Consider the following 25,870-nt stretch of genomic DNA (forward strand, 5'->3'; position numbering starts at 1 on the left):
CCCACCCCTAGTGTTCAGAGATTACCTTCCCCTCACCCCTACCCAACCCAAGTCGCTCACTACGTCCCAGCCCCCACATGTCTGACCCGTAAGTCCCTCCCTCGGACTCCACCCCCTTGGAAGGACTAAGGGGTCTGAAGTGGGCGGGTCTCCCGTTGGGGAAGAGAGTCAACAGCGCCTCCACCTCCTTCGTTCCAAGGCATCATCTACCCTCATCACAGGCCTCTCTCCAAATTGAGAGCACACCTCTCCTTCCCTTTACCCGTAACGCACGCAAAGATCCGCAGCACACTCAACCTTCAAGGGCAGCTGCATGTAGCCCTATGGAGGTGGGTGTCCAGGTGCCATTTTTCAGAGAGGTGTGTCAGGGGAGGTCTGGCTCTTCCCTTCCCCTTCTACATCTAAAGGCGCAGTCCACTCTTTCCCAACGAGGTCCCCGGTTGGAAGGAAGACAAACTCCCATTCTGGGCTATCAGAATTCAAAAGCAGATAAAATTCTCATTTTTGCCTCATAGGTTGGGGCTGGAACGGAGGTGGGCAAGAGTAACTTTTGCAAGAGGAAGGGTGTCAGAAAGCAGTGAGGGAAGGGTAATGATGAGAGTGGGTAAGACCAGAGGGGCTATGAAAAAGGACTTCTACAGCAGAATCTGCATTTGGGCTTCAGGCAGATTTAGGCACTTCGTGAGTGTGTTTCCTGTCCCAGTACTGTTGGACAGAGTCCCAACACCCCAGCCCTTTCTGGGGCCTTTCTTCTCTGTTTCTCCCCCTTCCCTGCCACACCTAAAGATTCCTTGTCCTTCCTCCCCTCAGGTCATACTCCTGCTGCAGCCCCTGGGCAGAACCACCTAGAAGCTGGCTGGACTGAGTTTTTTCTCCACGTCACAGGGCCTCTGCTGGCCAACAGAGTTAGAATGCAGGAGTTGAGGCTCTAGGCCAAGGCGAAGAGCAGGGTAATGGGAGAAGGGAGGAGGGGATTGAGGTTAAGTCTAGACTGGTAAGTGTCTAAGTGACCTTAGACACTCTAAGACAAGGATGAGAGAATGATTCCTGGGGAGACAAAACCTAACCACTCAGAACTGAGCTGAGGGGGTTTCCCGAGTTGAGCATATACCCCTAACCCACCTTGAATCTTAAGGAAGCTGAAGGATAGGGGTTCAGCATAAGAAATTGGATGGGAAGGTAGTAGGACTATGGAGAAAGAAGGGTAGAGGCTTGGGGAGGAGCCAGGAAAGTATACATAGAATGACAATGAGTTCTAAACTCAGGAAAATAGGCATCTCTCCAGTCACTTGGTCTGGCACTATTTCTAATTGTTGCAGCATCCTGCAAGCTCAGGAAATATCCCAAACCCAAGTCCCCAGGGACTCCTGGGTAGCATCCTTAGTGGAGGGGTTTCAAAATGCTAATCCTTGGAGGGTCACCAGTCAGAGACAAAAGTTTACTACATATGCACCTCCCCCCAAACACACACACACACACACACACACACACACACACACACACACACACACACACAATTCGGTAAGTTTTTCATAAAGCTGGATTTGTTAAATTTCAAAGGACTATCTTTTTTTCTGAGAGTCCTAAATGTCCTTCTGTACTTTTCTACTAAATAATGATGATAATAGAGATACATTTTCTTTTTTTTAATGTACTTACTCGGCAAAATATAAAAGTAGCAATACTATGTCTATCCTCAAAACACATTGTTGTTTTAATTGTATTGATCTGTGAAATTCAAAAGTTCAAAAACCATTAGTGAAGGGATTAGGAGCACATAGGGCGTTCAGACAGACATAGTCCTACCAAGTACCTGTTTATGAACTTGAGATAGAATTGCCAGATTTGAAAAACAGAAACAGGATTTCTACCAAATTTGAATTTCAGATAGGGGGAAGGGATAGCTTAGTGGTTGAGTGCCTGCCTAGCATGCACAAGGTCCTGGATTCAATCCCCAGTACCTCCACTTAAAAAAAAAAAAAAAAGGGTAATTACTTCCTCCCCTAAAAAAAATACAAGGGTAGATCATATCACTCCTCATCTCAAAACCTTCCCGTGTCTTCCCATCTCCTTCAGCATAAAAGCCAAAAAAGTCCTTACTACAGCCTACAAGTCATTCCCTCTAGCCCTCTGACTTCATCTCAATTTGAATTTCAGATAAAATATTCATAATTTTTGTAGGTCTGTTAGAATATCCCAAATATTGTATGGGACATACTTACGCTGAAGGAAAAAAACAACTATTAGTTGTTTATCTGAAATTCAAATTTAACTAGGCGTTCAGTATTTTACGTGACAGCCCTAAACAGCCCTAGCTTGAGAAGATCACTTAACTTTTTCATTCCTAACATGACTAAGCCTTTACTAAATTTTACTTCTTGTTACTGTTTTGAAGCCCTGGCTGTGCCACAGCATGCCTAGTTGTGTTGTTTCTATCTAGTCACTTAATTTCTGGGAGTCCAAATTTATTCATCTGAAAAACAGGAATTATAAAAGCTCTTTCACAGACTTGACGTAAAAATGAAAGAAAAGAGGTATGAAATCACGGTCCCCGCCCAAGCCCGGTGGACCAAGACTACACATCCCACAATCCCAGACGGCGTTTCCCCGCCATTACCTCATTCCCTAGCCTCGTTCTCGCCAATCCCTGCCTCTCCAGGGGTGTGGCAGCGGGCTGTTCTCGCGACTTTTGCTTTACCCTTCTCTTGTACTACTTCTGTCGCGAGACTTCCTGCTCCTCCGCCTCCTCCGCCGCTCCCTTTGCGGCCGCCTTAGCCCGGGACCCGGACCCAGCCTCTCCCCTACCCGAACACCGGCCCCGGCTCCACCGAGGCCCCGGTTCCCCCACCCCGCCTCGCCGCCGCCATGGCGGACCCCAAATACGCCGACCTTCCCGGCATTGTGAGTACAAGGCCGGCCCCGGCTCCCCAGGACCGCGCCCCCGACCTCCTAAGGACCCCCGACAGACGCCAACCTGTGACCCTTCCCGCCTGCAACCCCTCCTCCGCCCCAGGGCCTACCGCCGCTCGCTCCCCGACGGGTCGCAGCACCTCCCGACTCCTCCGACCTGGCTGGGCCGGCCCGTGGGATGGCCTACAAGGCCCCTTTCCGGCACTCGCCGGTTTCTCGGCCCAGAAGTCTTCCCCGGGCGCTTACCACTGTGCCCGAAGGTTTCTACCATCCGTATCAACACCACCCGTGTCTCCCCAAATCTTCCCATAAGCCCTCCATCCCCACCCCAGGCACACATACCAGGCCATTTGGTGATGGCCTTCACGCTGCCAAAAGTGAAGAGGTTACCGTGGCAGACGCTTCTTGTGCCAGATGGAGAACTGTCCCCTGGGGAACCTCCTCCCCAACCCCCGCACATGCCGGCATGTACCCACCCTTTCTTTGTGCTGTCCGGCCTGCATTCCTGCATTCTCGGGGTGGGGGTTGGAATAGGACCTTGGGTATTAAGGTCCTGAGTCACTCTCAACCCTTGGGCCAGGGTAGTGGTGTACAGGGCCTAATCCGAGGATGGCTCCTCTCCTACTTCTGACATAATGATTGCCGAGGACCCGCTGCCTTTCAGATTCAGGGTAACATTACTTACACTCACCATTTACCATGAGGTCCCATTTGTCCCCATTGTCATCTCCACCCCTCTGAGACATGGGAACTGATGCAGTTCACTGGGCAGGTGGAAGAGAAGGGGCAGAATCCTGGCGTCGCAGCCTGCCTCCTCTGTTAACTTGTTCAGATGGAGAGGGAGGGGAGGTCAGGGCTGTTGAATGCTGGGTAGTGAGGTTGGGTGGTCACTGCTTCTACCTGCAGGCCAGAAACGAGCCAGATGTTTATGAAACCAGCGACCTGCCTGAGGATGATCAAGCGGAGTTTGATGCGGTAAGACTATGTGCTGCCTCAGGACTCCTCTGAACAGTGATCTCTCTCCCCCAGGCAGGCCCTTTTCTGGCAAGCCACAGCAATAAGCGGGTATGCCAACCCAGCCCGGGTGGTAGGTATGTTGGAGGGCTTGCCAATGAACAGTGCCAGAAAGGAGAGTCAGGTCAGTGGAATTACATCTAAAAGACCTGATACTTGGGCAATCTGAATAAAATTGAAATAGCTCAAAATAGGTTGGGGCTAGTGACTTAGTTAGGCCCCTAGGTGCTAGTCCATCATAATGAATCATGAAGTCTGAGCACTTATAAACTGCTTGAGGTTAAGACCCAGGCCTTCTCTTTCATAAAATGCAGCACTCAATACGTGTTCATTAGTATCCTGCCAAGAGCTTGACTTTGAAGTATAGAGGAGTACTCTCTTATGTGATTATACAGTTTCCACTGGCAAGGAGCAGGAAAATGAATGGGAGATTTTAGAAAGACAAGGGGCCTGGTCAGAGCAAAATAACTTTGAGGAGGAACGTAAATCTTTCATATCAACACAGGAGAGGCCCTGGTAGCATTTTCAGATCCAAGGAGAACTCTGAGGAGGAAGGAATTAGCTATGGACACATTTTAACTAAGGGAAACCACTTAGCATTGTTTATTGAACGTGTTCATTCTCTGTTAATTTTTGTGTAATGTCAAGGAAGAAATGTCCTTGCCCTCAAAAATTCCCCAGACTAATGGGAGAGTTAAGATACACACAGGTAACATGGAAGAAAAAATTGAGTGAATGAAATCAACATAGTTAAAAACTCTGTATGTGAGTGCCAAGGAGAGCAAAGGTCTATTAGCGTGTCTTAGAGGATGTGTTTTAGGTTCTGTTATTTTTAAGGGGAGCTGGGCTAGGGTCACACTGATGGTGTGAGATCTCAATAAAGTTGTGACTAAAAGTCAGGGGGAACAGGCTCAGTACATGTGTCTGTAAGTCCTGTGGCTATGTCTGTGGGGCTGGTTAGTTCTGGAGAATGCTGGTTGCTGGCTTAAAATGTATGGCTTGGCGTACTCACTTATTCCTTATTTGATTTCCCCCATGTGGAAGTAGTTCCTACTTGGTGGGGAACACCTTCCCTGTCCCCTCTCTCAGTGGTGTGTTCCTTGTGGCTTCTGTACTTGCTGGCATGTCAGTTTGTCCCGCAAGCTTGAGTATCTGGAGATAATGCAGATGTTGTTGCTCAAGGACCGAGATGTGCACCTGTCACTCTAAGAGGTATCTTATTAGGAAGCTGTCTCTGACCTCGAATGCCGAGTACTCCATTCTGCTATACCACCGTTCAGGGACTATTCAACTCTGGCCTGGGCCTCTGCCCATAAAATACCGAGCCTTCATGGTGAGATAATGAGTGGAACTTTGTCCCTCTGTTGCTGACTATGATACAGATAGGTAGTATCAAAGCAGTTCCCTTTCCAAACCAAAAATACATTGTAACTTTCCTTTTGAAGTTACTGGGCTGTCTCTTTTTGGCGGGGGGTGGGGGGGGGAGGTGCTGTCTCCTAAATAAAAAGAGCAGGACACCCATTCCAAGCATGGGAGAACCTGAATGTACAGCCCTGATTGGCTGCTTCTCCCTGCTGAGCCTGAGCAGCCTATTTTATCAGCATCTCGTAGGGTGGCTGGATGGGGAGAGGATCCCATTAGTATTCATTTCCTGTGGCGTATTGCCCAGGATGCTGGTGTAGAAGTGTCTGGGAACTGGATGGTAAATACGAGAGGAGCGAGTTGCCTCCATCACCTAAGGCTCAGCTAAATGACTCTCCATCACTAGGGAAGAGTGGGGAGTGGGGACCCCTTCAGCTGCTTCAGGAGCCCCAGCTGGGGTGGGGGAGGCCTGAGATGCTCCCTGATGTCAGCTAATGTCTCTGGCCCCTGCACGTCCCTCTGGGCCTTAGGAGGGCAGCTTTCGGGAAGTCAGCTGAGTAATGGTTCTGCCACTGCTCTTAATACTGATGTAAATGTGCAATTTGAGGAGCAGTGGGTTGTGCTTAGATAATCCAGAAACCTCATTCCCGTGAGGCCTGGGTTCTCGCTAGCAGCCCATCCCCTTCTCACCTACCCTTCCAAGACCTAGTCCAGGTGACAGTGCACATCACCGCTATTGTGGCTGCACCGTGAGGTTTCAGTCACCTTCTTAACTCCTGGCAACAGCATGCTCTGCCTTAGTCTCCAGATTACTTCAACTTTAATTTCATTGGTTCTAAAATAGATAATATATGCACAGTAGGACAAAAAGTGTCTCTTCCCACCCCTGCCTGCCACTGCTCAGTTCTCTTCCCTGGAGACAACCAGTGTGAGCAGCTTCTTATGGAACCTTTTGGGGCGGTCTCCAGATGTTTTGTTTAAAGAAATAGTCAAAGGGTGTTGACCCTCACTGTCTTTTCACCTCCTTCCTCTGATTGCTTCACTGTGGAAGGAATCAGGCTGCTGAAGGAAATAATGTTCTCCGGTAGCTCCTGAAGACTGTAATTCCTAGTTTAACGTAAACATAAAAGTGTGTGATTCCCATGGTGGGGAGGATGGAGGAGGAAAATAGTAGAAGGTTTTGTTTTTGGGAAAGATGATCCTAGTTTTCCTGTTATCCCGTTAAGACAGTTTTAGCAGGAAGTAAGGTATTCTGAAGTGAATGGGCCCAAAAACTGCACAAGCTTTTTGAGCCCTTTCCTCCTCAATCTGTGAGGATCCCCTCTCTGTATTTCAGACACTTCTGGGGTGATTGGGGTGATGGGCTTGTTGGAAACTTTTCTTAAAATGTCTTGTCAGGAAAGCTAATTTCCAGTTGGGATTCTCTCCCCGCTGGGCCCACAGCCTGCGTTTGGGTCTGTGAGGCATTCTGCTCGTGGCTTTGAATTGCTGGAGCAAGGGGAATATATTTATAAAATCTTCTAGAAACCAGATGTAGTTTCTCCCCTTGAGCCATAACTGTCCCTGATGCCACGTGAAAAGGGGAAAAAGGACCCAGCCGTAGTTCGGTGGGGCTCTGGCAGAGGCTTCAGTTCGCCAAAGGGTGGATAAGGCTGGAACTCCACCAGCCTGAGGTGAGCAGCAGTAGGTTTCCTTCCTTACGGTTTGGGTTATCACAGAGTATGCTTGATTGTGTTCATTGACTGTTGGCGCACTTGAACTTACCTGAGTTTTTCCTAATGCTTCCCCCATCCTCCCTCCTCACCACCTTGCCTGGACACTAGTTTGCACAAGTAAGACCATTCGACGCTTCTTCTCTGCATGTTTTCTTCATCTGCCATCTCGCATGCAATGCTCTGTCTCTGTGCTATTGTTGAAGCTAAGCATTTTAAATTCTAATACATCCCTAGCTGGGTCACTAAGAGGCCCGCTGATCTCATGGTTAAAGATCATCAATCAAGGTTTAGAAGCACAACTATGATTTCATGAATCACTGTCTCTTCCCCTTGTGAGGTCTGCAGAATAAAACTGTCCAATGGAGGATGGGACAGAAACATGGAGACTAGGAATGCTTTTGGACATGAGACATTTAAGAGGTGGAGTTAGAAGGGGGTTGCCTTTCTCCTCCTCAGACTGAAATGGAGTTAAAAAGAATGACTTTTAGCCATTCCAGACAAGGTGGAGAACAAGGGGGGTAGCAGTGGCCCTCACTTCTTAGCTGTATGTGGATTACCCCTGGAGAAAACCTCATTTTAGTATTCCCCTATGTTAAACCTTTAGAGAAAGGTAAATAGGATAGGAAAGGGGTGTTACATGCATTTTTAGGGTACTAACTTGGGTTCTTTGTGCTTTCACAAGTCTTTCTGTTTCTGTACCCCTCCTTTAGAAATGGTTGGACGGTCAGCACTGTGTCGGTCCACCCTGGACAGTTTTGTTCTGCAGCACTATCCATCTTCCTAGTCATCATGGTTCTGAAGTCCCCCTGGCTGCGGTGTTGGCATAGAGCCTGAGCAGGCTCAGAGTGGCAGTGACCTCTTCCCCTGTCTGATCTAGAACCTCGGATCTGGCCCTCTGAGGCACAGCCACTTAGCCAGACAGCCCTGGGGAGTCTGGGAGGTTATTTGCGAGAGGGCCTAGGAGTCATGTTGCAGGTAAACTGGTACCTGGGATCAGGGTACTTAGAATTTTGTAATCAGCTTGGCTGGGTGTACCAGGTTCTCATGGTGACTGTGACCACTCCAGGTTATGGGAGTTACCCCTAAAATCTCATCATTTCCCAGCCCACCCAAAGGACAGACCTGAAGGTGGTACATACTATTTACAAACTAATGTACCACTTTCCTTTATAAAACGACTTTCTGTCCTCCCCCATTCTGCTTGTTCCTCATGATTTGAACTTGAACTTATGGCCTATTGTCCTCTCTTTTTCCTTGAGTTTCTCCCAAGCTGGTTTTAGCTTGGTGGCGCAAGTAAGAGAAAGATCTATTATGTGTGCCTTCCCTTGTGTGTTTGCATGTGTGCACCTGTGTGTGCTGACACCCACTCTGCAGAGACAGCCCAGCCCAGACCACAGGACCTGGATCCACCTCTACCCTGAGCTGAAAGAGAAATCTTGGCTGGGCTGGACCCTGGCATGAGACAGGGAATGGAGAAGTTGAGGTTCAGATATATCTAGCTGAAATCTCTGGGGCAGGATGCAGTTGTCTTTATCCTCTCATGTGTTTTCATATACATGTAACCATCCTTGACTCCCCACACTTCTATCTCCCCATTGGTAGAGCCCCTGGAGAAGCAGTGCCTCCAGCTGGATCTTCCCCCCTGGCAGTTCTTTACCAGTCTTGCCTGGAAGTAGAGCCTTATCTGGGTGGCCTGGACTAAAATAGGGCCTCTTTGAAATATTCTCACCTTTCCCCTTTGTCCACCCTCCAACCCCTGTGAACCTTGTGAACAGAGGGTTGAAGAAACGTGTTTTGCACATGGCTGGTAGCTGTGAATCTTGGTGTCTCTGGACTCTGTGCTAGCACATCATGGCAGAATTGCTCTGGATCCCTCAGAGCTGCAGGGCGAGTTACCAGCCACCCAGGATGGGTACAGACACACCAGACTACCTGAGGGACTAGGATTTGCCCTGCCTCTCCTCTGGCAGCAGAGCATGAGAATGGGGCTGCAGTGAGGTACTTCTTAGTTCCTTAAACTCACCATCTGTACCTGACACACACTGTTCTATTTAACCTAAAGGCATATCAAACTACCCGCATGAGCCCCCTCATTGTGACTGATTCTGGCATCCAAATGCCTAATTCTTCAAAACTAAAGAAACCAAGAGACAGGAAGGCTTGAGCCATGAACTACCTGCCTTGAGAATCATGGACCCTCAATCAGCTACAGGTCCTCGGGATCTCCTTCCACAGCCTCTGCTCCACATTCTGCCATTTCTGAGCTTCCCCTCCACCTCAGCCTCTCTTCCCCTACTTTGCTCTGCCATGCCACTAGCTTGCAGCATCTAACTACTAGGTCTCGGATGATCCTGAACTGCTGCTGTTACCGGCAAAGCTTCATGACATCCTCACCGCCAGAGAGGAAAGGGTCCCAAGCTCTCCTTTCTCTTGGGGTATGTGGTGACCCCAGCTGAAATTCCTTGGCCCCCAAATTTTGCTAGGCTCCCCTGGGCCCTGTGGTGCAGTGTGTTTGAAGACTGTCGTGTAGTGCATGTGACAATTTGCTAATAACAATTTTGTCTTTTTTTTCCCTCCCTCACCCCCATTTCCCCACTCCCTTTCCTTTTAACTCTTTTGATTTTCTCACCTCTGGGGAAACCACAAGGAGCTGGTAAGAAGCCTGACCTTTCATCTGCTTTTTAACGGGGTGTGCTATGAAGGACAGTTGTCTCTCTGTCCTTTTGCCTTTACTAAATCTTTCATCCCTCTCTTCAGCCCCACCCCCAGCTGACAACCCTTTCCCATCTCACAAATTACTATAATGACACTGCGTCCGACCCATGCCCCCAGATCTCCGAGACCCTGGCGGAGTAGGTGCCACCGGCGGACTAAAGTGTGCTGTCCACCTGAGTCTCTGGGGCCACACCCTTGGGCAGACTGGGAGGATGCCAGCATCGGCAGCCCTTCTGACCCGGGACACGCTCCTACAGCAGCAGTAGTGAGCCGCAAGCGCTGTCCATCCCTGCGCTGCCGTCCAGAACCGCCAAAACTCACCTTCTGTGTGTTGACCCTTTGTTCCTTCACACCTTTCCTGTTTAGGAAAGTCGATAAGAAAGTCGATTCTCATCTGCATAGTGCCTGGGCCGTAATAACGGCATGACAACTGGTAGCTATGATTAAATTCTTTCCGTGATCTATAGACTGTGCCTTTCAAAGAGGATTTTTTCCCCCCTACTTCATTGGCCTTGATCAGGCACTCATACGGAGGAGTAGCATATCCTTGAGGGTGGACTTGAGATCAGGTGGTGGTCTTCCCTGAGCATGCGTCCTTCCTAGACACTTTGTAGAGGCCAGAGGCCACAATTATTTGGCCGGTGGGGATGCTGGCCATAACATTTCAGAGAAGATTAAAGAGAGATTAATTTGGGATTCAGCTGTTTCTTCCCCTAGGCATTCCCATATGGGACATTGAACCCTTTTATTTTCCCTTAATCTTGAGTTCTTGCCCCTCTGTCCTACACTTCCCTGAAGAAGAAATAAAGATCAGAGTTGATATTTTGTCCTAACCCCTCCTCCTCCCTTATTTGTAAAGCTGCCACTCGCACTGATTCTTTCTGTAATAGTGGACCAGAGATGAAGGACAGAGCTTGTGTCTGCTGCTTTTTATCCATGATGTCTGTCCGTCATCCTCCCCCACCCCAACCCCTGATGCCCATGCGCAGAGATTCTCAGTCCTGGCTACACAGCAGAATGGTGTGCCTGGGTGTCTTTTACACTGGCCTGCCCGGCCCTACTCCAGAACAGTTGAATCAGAATCCGTAGAGGTGAGCCCAGGCCTCCCCACCCCCCCACCCCACCCCCCTTTTCTGAGTGATTCTATCGTGCAGCCAGGGTTGAGAACCATTGTTCTAGTTAAAGGAAAGAAGGTTCACTTTGCCTTCCTCCTGCAGAAGGTGGAGATGTTAACCCCAACAGAAAAGGATTCCTGGGTCTCCTTCCACTTCCTTCAGTAACACAGTGAGACCTGTAGGACTGCTGACAATTGAAGGAGAGACATGCAGTCTGGAGGGCTTGGTGTTGGTACAGTTACAAGAATCTGGACAGCCAATAGATTAAGGAGGGAACTTCTCTACCTCAATTTCTAGGGTGAAGTCTCTTTCATATTCTTGACTGTGTCCCCTGTTTATGGAAGAGCTTCAGTGCTTGAGAAACAGCAGAGGGGCTCGGGAGAAGAGGCAGGTACTGCAGCTTCCCTTTGAGAAGATGCTGGGCTGTCTGCATTTCAGGACTTACACATCGTCATTGCCCATGGGTGCTCTTAGCAAACAGACACAGCTTATGTTTGTTGCTTCTATGATGTCCCTTAAAAAATAAGTCTTTGCCTCTTCTCTTTAGCTTCTCTTTAGCTGGCCTCATAGCAGCTTGGAAACAGGCTTCTGGTCAGGCCCTCTGCCAGCCTTCTTTTTGTTAAGAGCTGGTGTCTCCCCTTCAGCAGCATATTAAAGTCCTAATATTTGCCCTTGGAGTTGTTAGCTTGATTGTCTGCCATCCCTCCTCTCTCCCTCCAGCAAAGATAGGAGGTTAGCTTGAAAATGGACTTCCTCAGCAGCAAGGAAACTTACTTTCGGTGCAGGGAGGTTAAAAGAGGTCAGGCTGGTTTCTTGCCCCGAGTGCATGGTGTGTGCCAGATAACTGGGAGGGCCCAGTTGGTTGGGGGAGAGGGGGAGGGAGGGGAGGCTTATGTACAGAATGGGTGGGGAGGTCATGCTGCCTCTGTTCCCAGTTGAATCAGGGTGTTAATATTTATACAACTGAGACTCCGAATTTACCAGGAAGCTTCCGTTTCCTAGGTTGAGCCTAGGTCGGCAGCTCGGAATGGAGCCACCCTTGGGAAAGTAGGGCCCAGTCTCCTAATGGTTTGGGGACTTTGAGGGGTTGGGGAAGTTCTAGGGTGGGACTGAGTCTGCCCGGGCCTGAACTCTCTCTTCCTGCAGGAGGAGCTGACAAGCACAAGTGTGGAGCACATCATTGTCAATCCCAATGCTGCCTATGACAAGTTCAAAGACAAGAGAGTGGGAACAAAGGGACTTGGTGAGACTGGGTTGGAAATTTGGTGGGGGAAGCCTGTCCTCAGGCATTAGTGACTTTTACTCCGCGGAAAGCTCTCTTGTGGAAGCCCTCACACTCATCTGAGACTATGACTGCCCTGGGCCTAGATCAAGTCCTCAATTCCATCTTCTTTTCTTGGCAGATTTCTCAGATCGAATTGGAAAAACCAAGAGAACAGGATATGAATCTGGAGAATATGAGATGGTTTGTTGTGTGTGTTTGTTAATGGAAGTGGTGCAGTGATCCTAGCCAGTGGGCATTTAGGAGAGAGATTGAGGGATACAGTTGAGATTCCACGTTTCTCTCTGGTTGGGGGTCCTGCGGAGCCCAGCAGGATGCAGTTGAGGGTGCTTTGTCCCCTTGCTGTTTGCTGTGGAGAGTCTCCAGGCCTCCAGCTATCTCCGGTTCTTCTGTACTAGGGTGTTCTGAGTTGGATATGATACCCGTACAACTTAGGCTTGGGGTTTGGATAAATTCTTGAGGTTCCCTGAACTGGGAGGTGTAACATCACCATCTGTGCTTGCTCTCTAGCTTGGAGAGGGTCTGGGAGTGAAGGAGACACCCCAGCAGAAGTATCAGAGACTACTACATGAGGTCCAAGAGCTGACAACTGAAGTTGAGAAAATCAAGGTAACTGTAAACTCTCTTCTCCCCTCTCTGCTATGACTTACATGGAGGAAGACCTCTCGGCAGGAAGAGAAAGACTCCCTAAGGTCCTGGATAAGGGGACTGAAGTTTCCAGAGTTTAGGAATGTATATGAATTTACATTCAGTGCCGTAGATAGATAAGGACCATCCCAGTGACTTCCAGCCACAGCTGCCTTTAAGGGTCTTAATCTATTTTTTTTTTCTTTGATTTGCTCTTGCCATCCCTCACTGTCTGTTTCTTTTCACACCAGACGACAGTGAAGGAGTCAGCCACTGAGGAGAAGCTGACCCCTGTGGTGCTGGCTAAACAGCTGGCAGCCCTGAAGCAGCAGCTTGTTGCTTCCCATCTGGAGAAGCTGCTGGGACCAGATGCCGCAATCAACCTGACTGACCCCGATGGAGCTCTGGCTAAGTGGGTGCCAGACTTTGTTGGGAAGTCACTGCTGATTGGGGTGTAGAGGGGTTCAGCCAGTTACTGACAGGGGTACTAAGGGGAGAGGTGGCCTAGCTGTTCCTCAATGCTGACCGTGCGGCAGAAATGAGAGTGACTGGGCTGACCCACATCCTTCAAGTCATGATATTATTACTGGTTTTCTGACCCAGGCGTCTACTGCTGCAGCTGGAAGCGACAAAGAACAGCAGAGGGGCTGGTTCAGGGGGAAAGACCACCAGCGGGACCCCCCCAGATAGCAGCCTTGTCACTTACGAACTACATTCTCGGCCTGAGCAGGACAAGTTCTCTCAAACTGCCAAAGTAAGTGTGTACTTCGGTTGAGGGGTCAAGGGAGATGTGACTCTGGACTTTACTGCCTCCCTCCAAGGGATCAGATCTGGGGAGAGGGTGCTGGGAGTGCTTCTGCTTCCTCTTGATGTTTCATTCTCCATGTTGCCCTCACCATCTACTTTCAGTTAAGATTTTAAGATTGTGACTAGGGTGGTGTTCCAGGGAAAGAAGTCCCTTGGCAGAGTGGCAGGGAAGAGGGAGGGAATGGCAAGCAGACAAGCAAAGAGCAGGATCTTACCTCTTAACCACGGTAGCAGGGAGGTGGATGGCAAATCTCCCCTCCCCCCTCCTCCTCCAGGTGGCAGAACTTGAGAAGCGCCTAACAGAGCTGGAAGCAACTGTACGCTGTGATCAGGATGCTCAGGTCAGGTGCTCTCCTATACTTAGTCTGACCCTCACATCCTGAACCCTGAGGTCCACAGCTTTCCACAGAATCCTGGGAATCAGGAAAGGGCTCCAGTTACAAGATCAGCCAGTGGTTGCCCACTAGAACCAGAAAGGATAGGAGAAAGTGGTAATCACGTGGAGGTATAAGAACCACTGACTTCTTTCCTCCTCTTCCCTATCAGAATCCCCTTTCTGCAGGTTTGCAGGGAGCCTGCCTTATGGTGAGTGTGAAAGGAACTGGAGTGGATTACAGAGGGGATGCTGGGATAGGGCTTGCCTAGAGAATTGTTTTGGGGTCTGTAGCTATTTATTAATTACTTCCAGTGGAATATGGGCGGGCGGGGGGCTCTTCTAGTCTGATTCTTTCCTCTTCATGAAGCTTGTCCCAACCCCTGCCCCCAGGAGACTGTAGAGCTCTTGCAGGCAAAGGTGAGCGCCCTTGACCTTGCAGTTTTGGACCAAGTGGAGGCTCGGCTACAGGTATTAAGTGGAGGGCAAATTGGGTTACAGGTAGCTTGGGACTTAGGAAGCCCTGGGTTCCCTTATAGTCAACCTTAAAATCTGTACTTTCAGAGTGTCCTGGGGAAGGTGAATGAGATTGCCAAGCATAAAGCTTCTGTAGAGGATGCAGACACACAAAGCAAGGTCAGAAAGATACCTTTCCCCCATCTTCATACCTCTCGTGCTCCCTCGTGTACTCTGGAGTCTTCCTGGGGGTAAGAGCAAAGCCGTGAGGGCACTGAATCCTCAGGTCCCTGTCTTCATAAGCTCTTACCAGCTGAGAAAAGGCAATGCTTCCTTGCCCCACAGAGTTGACCTCGCCTCACGCTAGTGAAGTGGTCAGCGTGCACTTACTGAAGGCTGGCCGCTGTCCTGTCCCTGCAGGTGCACCAGCTGTATGAAATCATACAGCGCTGGAGCCCCATCGCCTCCACCCTTCCTGAGCTGGTGCAGAGACTTGTCACCATCAAGCAGCTGCATGAACAAGGTGGGAGGCCAGCTGCCAGGGGTGGTAAGAGGAATTGGAAAGTGGGCAATTTTTGTTCCCTTTCCTCTGGTCTTGGAGTCTTAACTCCACACATACCGTTCTGACCTTCTTTTGTAGCTATGCAGTTCGGTCAGCTTCTGACACACTTGGATACCACACAGCAGATGATTGCTTGTTCCCTCAAGGACAACGCCACCCTCTTGACCCAGGTGTGTGCCCCTTTATTGGTCTGCTACCTCCCTTCCCCAGCTCTACCCGTAGGGTTCTGCCTTAGCCCATTTGGTGGCACGGTGGTGTGGCGGGGGCTTGGTTTGAGTCTCCATACTGCTTATCAATGGTTGTGGGACCCTTGGCAACTTAAACTTATGAGCCTCCATCTTACCATCTGGAAAATTATACGTACCTCAGAGTAATACGGAGTAGGTGAAATAATGAATGAATTGTTAGGAATTCAGTATATCTGTTTTTCCTATAAAACCAATCCTTTCCCTCGGTAGTCTCAGCTCAGCTTTACCCTCCCTGAGTCCTCATCCAGATGCTCCTGAGCACAGCACACTGGAAGGAACTAGCACACTGAGACCAGGAGTCAGGCTCCAACCTGGTTCCGCCACTTCCTTTCTGATGCTGGGCAGTGGGCCTCGCCTCTTCCTTCATTCTCTTAATGCCCAGCAGAGTGAGTCCCTGGTTTCTGTTGGAGGCGCTGTTTTCAGTGCTGCCAGAAGCACTGAAGTTGAGAGTCTAGCACCAGCAAGATAAATTAAAGTGTTGGTATAATATGTTCTTCCTCCAGAGCAGTTTTCTAAAATTTTGAACCACTGAAAGCCTCATTTCAACAAAATCTTATTTGGCCCTCATTACATGTAAAAAAGAACTGTTCTGGTTAAAGTCAGCATGGGAATTCTTAAGAGTCCTGTCTGCTTGGCAGGCCCTGAGCCAGGCCCACGGTAACCCAAGGCAGCCTGCAAACTGGTGTGATAACCTTCCCACTCGGGCCCAGCAGCTATGTTTCCATTTCTCTTTTGTCTTCTCTAAGAGAATTTCTTCAGGTTCTCACTCAGCTAAGCTCCTGAACCTAACAAAGAGTGAAACAGCTCTGTCACTTCGCAGGTGCAGACAACGATGCGCGAAAACCTGTCCACAGTTGAGGGGAATTTTGCCAACATTGATAAACGGATGAAGAAGCTGGGAAAGTGAGCACCTTTGGGAGGTGGAGAACAGGGGTAACCTGTACCCCTTCAAACTCCGTTAACACCTGACACAGGGTTTCCCCTTAATCATAACTCTTGCAACCCCATCCCATTTGACACTGGGGGCAAGGGGATCTTCTTGCATGTGGGGCTTACTCCCCTCCTCTGAAGAGTAGAGTGGTAGCTGGGGGGTGTTAGATGGTCTCCCCTCAGGCCACAGAGATGAGGATGTGGGTCCAGCCACATGCCAGCTCCTGTCCAGTACTGCTTTGCCTGGTGTGGGGAAGGACTGGGTCGTGTCCTCCAGCACAATTTCTGTGGCTGACTGTAATACTGTACAACTGTTTCTGACCATTAAATGCTGTTGTACTCTGCGCGGCCTCTGCTTTTTCCTGGGGAAGAGGCAGCACTGAGAGAGACATTCACAGCGTAACAGGCAGTCTGAGCCACTCTCTACTACCAGAAAAGGATTTAAATTGTAACCTGTTCTTACCAAAGAACTAAGGAAAAAATGAGGACAGAGTCAGAACCAGAGTTTCAAAATATTCTCATCTGTTAAATTAAGAGTGTCTCCCATAGAAAAGCAGTGGAGGCCCCACAGGGCAAGTACAAAACAGAATTAAAACTCCCAAGGGTCTCGTCTTTACAAAAGAAAAGGCAGGAGGCAGCCCCTGGACAGCTGGTCATGCTGGCCGCTCCGGTTGGACCACGTTGCATAATCCTCAGTCGCATCATCACAACGTCTCTGAGCGTTTTGATGGGGGGAGAAGGGGCAGTGTAGTGTGTATGGGAGGCGAGACCCGGAGGGCTCTCTTTGCCCCCTTACCCCCTTTTTATATCCCAGAGGAAAGTAGAGGGAAGCTGGCTACACCTTGAAATGAGGCTATGTGTTTCAAACCTGGGGACAGGGGTAAAAGGGGATCTGTGCTTTGAGCAACCTGAGCCAGAGGCAGAGGGGTGTTGTAGGGGTGAGGGGAGGATGCATGATGCTTATTGCTTTGTACCTTTCACTGGGAAGGAGGGCAGCAGCCAACAGAAGCTCACAGGTTTGTAAACTGAGCCTGCTGGCTTCAAGAAGGGAGGCAATGAAGTCGAATTAAATATAAAAGAGTCATTTGTGCAAAAATAACTTAAACAAATAAAAGACCTGGGGAAGGGGGTGTTCCCCTTAGCCTGGTGGGGAGAGGGCCATATACCACCCCCCCCAGGCCTTTTCAGTGACATGGCTTTGGGGGGGAGGGGGTGAGCTTCCCTACCCCCTGCAATGGCTCAGGATGGGATTGTGGGAGAAGGGGTTGCATTTGTGCTCCGAGTGGGGAGTAGTGCCCCCACCCACTGTCCACAGGTGCAGGTGGCTGGCAGGGGCTCCCAAGGCTCAGCACTCAGCTCTCCCCAATCAGGGTCAGATCCAGCTCCAGGTATGGCTGCTATGGGGCCAGTTTCCTCCTCTTGTTTTTGGCAGGACGGCCAGGGCGGGCCCGGGGAGGCAGAGGGACAGCCGCCTATACAGGAGGGGAAGTTGAAAGAAGTGATCAAACAGCTAGGCATCAAGAAGTCCTTTATTTTCTCCCCTCTCCCTCTAACCTTCTTCTCCTCCTGCCTCATCCCTTTTATACACTCCTACCCACCACGGTCACCCACATGGTGATGCACACTTACTCGGGTTGTGGGGCTAGGGTCCAAGGTAACGTCCTGGCGGGAGCTGTTGCTGTTCCGAGTAGGGCTGCAACAAGGGCACAGATAATCAGGAACACCTTTCTGAGCATCAGGTGAATTTCAGAGTTGGACTGGGAAACTTTCTCCATTTGGATAGTAAAGGCATAATATCCTGATTCACACTCAAGTTAGTATCTGCCTTTTTGAAAGCCAGGTCACTCTTTAGATATTTCTATAAATGCAACAAGAAGTAGAGAAAGGCCAGGATTGTGGTAGGCCCAATACTCACTTGTATTTTCTCCTCCGGCCACGACGAGACTTTCTGACTACCCCTGGGGGCACCTGAAAAAAGATGGACTCTGTGTGTAGGAAAAGGCACCCTGGCCTCAGCCTTTCCTTAGAGCCCTTGTGCCTGGACGTCCATCACTCTGCACTCACCTTAAGGTCCTCAGAATGGGGCCCAGGAGGGGATGGATCCTTGGGCTCAGCACCCCCTTCAGCCAGCTCCCCATTATGCTGCCAGTGGTGGGTCCTTCTTGGGGACCGTTCCATTTGTCCATTGAAGCCACCACGTGCCCCCCACTTGAGGGCCAGTCGGCCAGGCTCCCGCCGGCTGCCAGGCTTTCGGCCCCGGCCCGGCCTGGCCTCACCGTTAATGCCCCTAAGTCCGCCTCCTCCCCTCCGGCCCCGTTTCCCTGACCCCCTCCCAGTGAGCAGCTCAGGGACTGGGGGGTCGGGAGAACCGTGGGGTGGGGCTAAGGCACTGAGGGGAGGCCGGGCAGGCTCCGGTTCAAGGGCTGAGGTGGGGCTCTCAGGGGGCAGACAGGGGGCTTCTGGCTGCTCTGGAGGGATCTGCAGGCAAAAAGGAAAATGTTAGTCAGTCTCAAACATGAGCCCTTTGCTACTATAACTCAAAATGTCTACATTTCCAGTTTGGGAAAAAATTTTCTTCCTAACAAACAAACACCCACCCACACGCTCACCTGGAGACTCTGTAGCAGGCAGGCTAGGGGACTAGAAGCCTCTGAGAGGGGTGGAGGAGCTGCCCCCCCAGGGAGGAGCTGCAGCCCCAACTGGCCAGAGAGAAGAGGACCAGGAGGCTGCAACAGACTGGGGAGGGTTCCAGGGCTGCTGGTCAGCGAAGACAAGTCACCTGTTGGGGAATTACAAAGTCAGGGGTCTCCCTAGGCACACCAAGTAGGCTCTACCCAGTGGTCAAAAGGCTTTCTTCCCCAATTTCTACTCCCAACTTTGCCTGCTTCCTTTCTTCTTTGCCATACCAAAGTCTTCCCTCAGACTCACCCAGCAGGCTGGCACTCAGCAGAGGGCTAAGGAGTTGGGGAGGTCTCCCTGAGTTGGAGGGGGCCTTGCCCAGAGAGGAGGCCCCCGGGTCAGTAGTTGCCGTGGTGACACTGGAGGTAGGTGGTCCAGGTTGGGGGGCACTCAGGACACAGGGCTAAGGAAAAAGAATGGTTATAACACTTACATGTGTAAAGCAGTTAGTAAATTTATTGAACTTACACACAGTCTCACTGAAGCCTCACGTGAAGTAGACCAGGTTTATTAAATACAGACCCACTTCTTGCAGCCATCCTGCCCCCAGCCAAGAACTAAGCCCTCCCCAAAGGCCCTAAGGAAGAGCTCAGACGTGAAACAAAGCCTTTGATTCCCAGCTCCCATTTCTGATCCTACCTCTTGTTCTAACCCACCCACTCATCCACTATCCTCACCTGGGGGGGTGTCCCCGAGGGGGGATCCAGGCTGGCAGCCAGCAGCGCAGAATTTAAAGCTATGAGGGTGGGGGGGGCTGAAAGTGGGGGGAACAGTAGAGGGGGCAGGTCTCCCAAACCTGAAAATGTGTCCCCACTTGGACCCCCGGCTCCCTCTGCAGATCCCTCCCCATCCCCAGCTGTGGGGCCCAGGGCCAACAGGGGTAGGAAAGAGGCAAGGAGGTTGCTAGGAGGTGCAGAAGGGGGTGGAAGAAGGTCTGAGGGGGCTGGTGGAAGCAGGGATGCCACCAAAAGCGAAGGCCCTTCGGGCTCGCCTGGGGCTAGGGGAGGGCCAGGTCCCCCTGGTGGGGGTAGCAGGGGCTCAGGGGGAGGTTGTCCCCCTCCCCCAGCCAGCACGCCAAATAAACTGTGGCTGAGCAAAGGAGAAGGTGGAGGTTGACCCAGACTCAGAGGGAGAGGCAAGGCCCCTAGCATCCCTGGGAAGCCGGCTCCACTCAGCGCCAGGCCCTGCTCAGGGCTGGGGAAAGGGAAAGCCTCCCCACCAGCCAGGGGAGGCAGAGGGCAGGCTGGGCCCGCCCCCATCCCGAGCCCTTCGGTTGGGCTTTGAAGCACAGGGCTGGGGACTAGGGGGGCTTTGGAGGCAGCTGGTGGGGCAGGGGCACCTGGAAAGGAAAAGAGAGGTTCAGCTCAAAGACGGCCCTTTCTCCCAGCATCCAAAGAATCCAACCTCCCTGCCCCCAACCCAGAAAACCACCATAGAGCTCTCTAAATTCTCCCCAGAAGTGCCCTGGCTGCCTCTTTCCAGCCAGCAGAGGAAGAGCTGTACCACACTCACATACCTGGCACACTGCTGAGGCTGCCACTGGTGGTCCCAGGCAGGGAGGGTGGGATGGGGTGCCTGGGCTGGGGAGGGCTCCCTGAGGAGAGGGTTGGGGGAGGAGGAAGGTGTGCATCTGACCCCAAAAGGTTAAAGCTTCCATCAGAGTGGGAAGGGCCAGGGGTGGGAAGTCCCAGCAGGGACAGCACAGAAGGGAGAATTGGTTGGGATGGCTCAGGGAGAGGAAAGGGTTGGGGGGCAGGGGCAGGGGCCCGAGGACGGCTCCGTCTAGGGGCTTGAGGGCCTCCCCCTTCTAGCAAACGCAATACAGTTGGGGGTCGGCGGGGACGACGCTGAGAGGGACGGGGTGATGAGGAGTGGGAAGCTGAGGGCGCCTGGGCACGGGGCCTTCGGCCCTGTAAAGTGCTGGGAGAGGGGAGCGGGGGGTGCTGTGCCTTGGCCGCTGCAGAGAGTAGGCTGCTAGCAAGGAAGGGGGGTGCCCCAGGCCCCTCCACCGTGGGGACCCCTCCCAGGGGCCCCAGGACCAGGGGCAGGTGCATAGTGGCTGAAGACACTGGTGGCTGAGTGGCAGGACCAGGGGGAGCTGGGGGACCAGGGAGATTATTGCTTGGGGGCAGGGGAGAGGGTGTTAAGGCATCACTACAGTGGAAGAGAGGAGGGTCAGAAGGTGGTGAGGAGGAGACATGGGGGGCTGGAGGAGAACCCAAGTCAGGGGGCACCAGGCTGGATCGGAGGGCAGCTCCCCAGCTGTATGAGGGGGCATTGAGGCTGATAGCAGGTGGAGGAGGTGGAGCTGGAGAGGGGGCATTGCCTCTTGGGAGGAAACAGGGGCTGCTGCTGCCTCCAGAGGGGACTGGGTCAGGAAGCCTTGGCTGTGGGAAGAGCCCCCCAGGGCCTGTTAGAGGGGAGGGGAAGGCCTGTGGAACTGAGGGTGGTTCTGGGAGAAGGGAGCCAGGACCCCCATTAAGTGGAGTTGTAGGAGGGACTCGACAGGGAGGGCGGACAGAGGGAGGCCCTGGGGACACAGTGTGGAACATTTGGGGGCTCGCTCCCTCTCCTGCAATAAATGAGAAATGAAGGATCAACCTGTGGCTCCCCTTCCAGGAACTTTCTTTTGTTTTCTCCATCCCTTCTCCCATGAATTCCCAGCCTCCCTGTGCCCGCCTCTCACCAAGCAGCTCCCCACTCCACCCTTCTCTTGCTCCCTCTCACAGAGCTCCTCCCACCATCCCTCTTTCAGGCCCTTAAGTTTTCCTCAGTCTTCCATAAAGTGGAGAAAACTCACCAGGAGAAGAGTGTGAGCAGGTGGTCTCCATGCTGCGGTATAGAGTTGCCATGGCAACGGCTTTCCGCCGGTGGTTGCACAGCTTGGTCATGTCCTCCTCTGATGTTGGCCCCACCCCAGCCCCACCCAGGGTCACCGGGGCCAAAGGGTCAAAGTTGAAAACCTGCAAGGTAGAAGGCATAGACAGGGACCCTGAGGAGGTGGAATCTGTGAGAAGGGCTGCTACAGTCAGTGATTTGCATTAAGTCTCTCAGCTTATCCCTGTACTCTGGCACTGCTCATCACTCTGACCTTGGGGACATTGAGTGGACACTCCAGACCGCACTTGCAGGTCCCATCGCTGAGGAGGTAGCTCCGGGTTTGCTCCAAGGAAGACAGCTCTGTGCCACTTGGGCTGGGAGAGGACAGGATCAGAGAGTATGGATCACTGAATTGGGAGACACTCTTAAAGGACGGTTCATTAGTCAAAGACCTTCCTAGGAAAGCAGAGAGTAGGGAAGAGACAAGGAGAACAGATTCAAAGAGCCTGAGATACAGAGAGCAAAAAGGCTGAGGGAGGAAAACAGACAGAAGAGAGGAATAGGGCACTAGAGATACGGCATTTGAGAGGACAGGTGGGAGAGAGAAAACTCAGGCAACTGAAGCGCCTGGGGATAGAAACTGGGGAACTCTGGGGAGCTGTACCTGATATAGAGCACAGCACCCTCTCGAACACAGCGCTGCCAGCCGATGGGGACAGATGTGGCCACAGGGCCCCCAGCTCTGTCTGCTCCACTGCTCTCATTGCCCCCATTCATTGTGTGTAATCAGCTCCCACGTGCCTGATAACACAGACATCCATGTGGGCATTAGGAGGATTAAACTGGGCTGGGTACCTGAGGGAATACTCCAGAAAGGCAAAGGTTGTGGGGAGACCCAAGAGAACTTGGGGGCAAGATGAAACCCTCAGCTGGGAGTGAGAATGAGGAGGAAACCCTCTGTCATCCCACCATGGCTACCTGAACATCTCTGCAAACATTGTGGGGTCCAGTCTAAGGCCGGGGCCGCCGGCTTAGCCCACACCTGCAACACAGAAGAGACAAGGGACCATAAGAAATCTGCCCAACCTAGGAGAGTAACACAGCCTAGGACACTCTCAAAGGAAAGATCCTTAATAATATGAGGTTACTACCCATTAAAGATCCCAGGAATCTGCCCGCTGAGTCCACAACCATCCTTTTCATGTCCAGCCCCGAGAGACCAGAAGGTCAAAGCCTCAACTCCCAGGGACCAAGGAATCACAGCCCAATCCCTAGACATAAAAGGGCAAGGCCCCTTTGTCCCATCGAGGACAGAAGCCTTCACCCAGGAGTGTGGGCTAATTCCCGTAACATCAGGCTACTGGGAAGTTTCCCAAAGTCTGACCCCGCTGTTCCCTTCCCCTCAGGAAGATCATATAAAAAGTACAGATTGCCCCACAGGTCACCAGACAATTGCCCAACTGCCCGCTGGGGTGGTACCAGCGTAACTCCCCCATGCCTGGCTCCATTAGACAATCACTGATCTAGTTCATTTGGGTCTTAAGGAAGGCTGGAATCACAGCTCTGTCTTCGCCCATGATTCTCAGAAGCTCCTGATTTTCCCCCTAGCCTAAGACAAGGGGATTCAGCACCTCCTGTCCACTGACTTCAAATTAGCTCCAAGAGAGATTCTCCTTTGATATATGGGGACGTCCCACAAACCTGCAAATATCCTCCCCAACCTTACCATCGCTACCACCCCACACCAGCGGCTTCTAAACTTTCCCTCTCATAACAAGGCGCCCTGTCACCCAGCCTGCTTCCCTCAGCTTGGGGAGGAGGGGAAGGCGCACGAAGTAGGAAGGAACTTGGGGAGAGGGCGGGCGGAGGGTGGGCGAAGCACTGAGGGGAGGGAGGTGAAGAAGGCAAAAGTCAAGCAGTGAGAGAGAGAAAACGGTGGGGGCAGGTGAGGGCGGGGGAGTGGGGATGGGGCCAGGGAAAGGGGCCGAGAGGACGCGGCGGGGGCAGAGGGTAGGGACAGGAGGGGAGGGGAGGGGGAGGGGCAGGGTGGGGGGGCCGGGCCCTGCACTCACCGCGGCCCATGGTTCGGCCGGCCCCGCCCTGCGCAGTCGCGGCCCAGAGGGTGAGTGGGAGGGAGTGGGAGGAGGGTCGGTGGAGCCCGAGCCTCCGGTACGGCCCTGGCCGGTCCTAGCAGGAAGCGCCGCCGCCGCCGCCGCGGATCACCGAGCGGCCTCCCGCGCATGCGCCATGGGGGCCAGGGGCAGCCCTGGGGATTCCGTTCCCAGAAGGCACCGCGCAGGCTGCTGCCGCCGCCGCCGTCGCTGCCGCCGCCACCGCCGCAGCCGCCGAGCGCCGCCGCCACTGCCCGGACGGGAGAGGGGCGGGGCCGGGCCCCCGCCCAGCGGACAACGACGAGCCAACAGGAGGGGCCGTAGTGCGCATGCGGGAGCGCGCCTACCCCTCCCCCACAACCCCCCATTAATCCCCAAGAGAACAAACACCCCACGCGGCCCCCCCACCCCCGCCTCCCGCGGAAGGATCCGAGCTTCTTCCCAGGCCACTGGTGGCCAATCCCAGCCCTCCCCGGGGAGGGGCCCCCTCCGAAACCACAATCTGCTGGGGGAGCCAGGAATGCCAGGTCCGGGAGGAGCCGGCCCCAAAAGATGAAAGTCGCGACTTGCCCTGCCCCGCCTCAAAGGCTTCCCGGGTAGTGTGCTGGGACTTGACCCGCCTCCCCAGGTCAGCATGTCACAACACGATCTCGGCCTGTCAAGTCACATGACCTCTGGCTGTCACTGACAACCTGGCCATGTCTTTGGGCCAGGCGAGACCATCTGGTCCGTCCAACCTACCCCACCCCCATTTACAGAAGGAGAAATGGAGGTCTGGAGCAATGGTGCAGGCCTGGCTAAGGACCTGTCACCGTCACACCACCGCCTATACCTGCCATCTAGCCACAACCGGCCTCGTGACAGTTTCTACTTAGGACAAATTCTGGCTCCCCCATGAGGGTATGGCAGGATACCTAACAGGCCACCACATGTTTTCTACCTAATGGCACTAGAAAAATACTTTGCATTTTACATGGTGCTTTTCACTTTCGTTCAAGCTGTCTCCAAGTTCATAGTTCTCTCATTTTACCTCCACAACTCATTATCTCTCATTTACGAACAAGACCGGTGAGGCAGGGAGAGATTAGGTGCCTGGCCTAGGAGCCCTGAGTAAGTGAGGGACAGCTGAGTCTAGAATGTGGGCTCCTGACAACCGAGTCCAAAACAGTCGTGCGCTCAGGTGCACGCAGTGTTCCAGGCAACAAGGCTCTACTGTAGCCCAAGCACCTATAAGGCAGGCGGCCTGTGCTTGGCTCATCACAGCTGGCAGTCACAGGACTGGCTGATCTAGCAGTGAAAAGGGCGGGCCTGGTCTTCGGTGAAGGGCACGAAAGCACCACGGTGGGAAATGATAGGGAGAAATAGTGGGTATCGAGCCCACCCGGCAAAGAAGAGGAATTCTGGCATGCTGAAGGCTCATCAGAAACATTACAAAGATAAAAGTCTAAGGGTGCTCTTCAGAGAGGAGCTGAAAATGACTATCAAGGGGATTCAAGTTCTTCGGCCCTTTTAGGGGGAGTCCGGGGCTGAAAGAGAAGATCCCTTTTAGAAGACTCGAGAAGATGCAAACAATCCTGGTGGACGAATGCAAATTTTCAAAGGAAAGAGATTTAAAAGACCTGTGTCCATTATCTAGGAGCGAGGGGGCCAAAGAAAACGGGAGTTCCTTATGGAGGAAGTAAAACGCGGGCTAAGCCAGGTGGGCGGAACAAGAGCTCCTGAGGGAGACAAGCTACAGTAAGGCTTCACACCGCAGCCTAGGGGCAACCACAGTCGATAGCCGTTGGGGCTGTTGGGTGCCCGGAGCTGGCGCCCCGCCCTCTCTCCTCTCCCCCACCGCCCCCCCGCACCTCCCACCACCCTCGGTAGTCCCCTGCGCGTGCGCGTACAGACACCGGTTGCCAAACATTGCATCATCCCCGCCCCCCTTTCCTCCCCTCCCCCCTCCAGCTCTCCCCTCCGCGCGCGCGCATGACTCACTCACCTCCTCCGCGAAGCCTCGTGACCCAAAGCCACTTCCGGGTCCAACACCAAGTCGACCCCCAAGCGGGAGGGAGCGATGGGGGCGGTGCCACGGGGCTCCTGAGTGGCGGATGTAAGGAGTGAGGCGGGGCCAACGCCGGCGTGCCGCTTTCTGATTGGTA

The 25,870-nt window shown here is 52.5% G+C and overlaps 2 protein-coding genes across 6 annotated transcripts; one reads left to right on the top strand and one right to left on the bottom strand.

Moving 5' to 3' along the window:
* The first annotated feature begins 2,689 nt into the window (after window positions 1–2,689).
* DCTN2 (dynactin subunit 2) lies at window positions 2,690–16,460 on the top strand. 3 transcript variants are annotated; one of them, XM_010993342.2, is made up of 14 exons: window positions 2,690–2,901; window positions 3,817–3,885; window positions 11,978–12,074; window positions 12,235–12,296; window positions 12,624–12,722; window positions 12,992–13,152; window positions 13,344–13,494; window positions 13,823–13,888; window positions 14,094–14,132; window positions 14,314–14,391; window positions 14,485–14,556; window positions 14,797–14,899; window positions 15,017–15,108; window positions 16,007–16,460. In XM_010993342.2, exons 1-14 carry the CDS (start codon window positions 2,866–2,868, stop codon window positions 16,091–16,093), a joined length of 1,212 nt encoding a protein of 403 aa, XP_010991644.1. In that variant the 5' UTR covers window positions 2,690–2,865; the 3' UTR covers window positions 16,094–16,460. The 3 variants fall into 3 exon arrangements, with proteins under 3 accessions (XP_010991644.1, XP_010991641.1, XP_064347229.1); XM_010993339.3 differs by having other exon boundaries at window positions 2,730–2,901; window positions 14,797–14,923; XM_064491159.1 differs by lacking the exons at window positions 2,690–2,901; window positions 3,817–3,885 and adding an exon at window positions 7,621–9,436 and having other exon boundaries at window positions 14,797–14,923.
* A 156-nt stretch (window positions 16,461–16,616) lies between these two features.
* MBD6 (methyl-CpG binding domain protein 6) lies at window positions 16,617–25,748 on the bottom strand. 3 transcript variants are annotated; one of them, XR_010382962.1, is made up of 14 exons: window positions 23,688–23,945; window positions 22,594–22,657; window positions 22,280–22,416; window positions 21,887–21,989; window positions 21,596–21,758; window positions 20,312–21,367; window positions 19,473–20,134; window positions 19,045–19,198; window positions 18,726–18,895; window positions 18,181–18,594; window positions 18,032–18,084; window positions 17,746–17,809; window positions 17,091–17,588; window positions 16,617–16,831 (listed from the first exon to the last, which is right to left on the bottom strand). XR_010382962.1 is itself a non-coding variant. In XM_064491157.1 (13 exons), exons 3-13 carry the CDS (start codon window positions 22,390–22,392, stop codon window positions 17,514–17,516), a joined length of 3,027 nt encoding a protein of 1,008 aa, XP_064347227.1. In that variant the 5' UTR covers window positions 22,393–22,416; window positions 22,594–22,657; window positions 25,711–25,748; the 3' UTR covers window positions 16,617–17,513. The 3 variants fall into 3 exon arrangements, 2 of the variants coding, with proteins under 2 accessions (XP_064347227.1, XP_031318136.2); XM_064491157.1 differs by lacking the exon at window positions 23,688–23,945 and adding an exon at window positions 25,711–25,748 and having other exon boundaries at window positions 16,617–17,588; XM_031462276.2 differs by having other exon boundaries at window positions 16,617–17,588.
* Between the last annotated feature and the right edge of the window lie 122 nt (window positions 25,749–25,870).

The sequence above is a fragment of the Camelus dromedarius genome, chromosome 11, assembly GCF_036321535.1.
Source record: "Camelus dromedarius isolate mCamDro1 chromosome 11, mCamDro1.pat, whole genome shotgun sequence".
NCBI lineage: Eukaryota > Metazoa > Chordata > Mammalia > Artiodactyla > Camelidae > Camelus > Camelus dromedarius.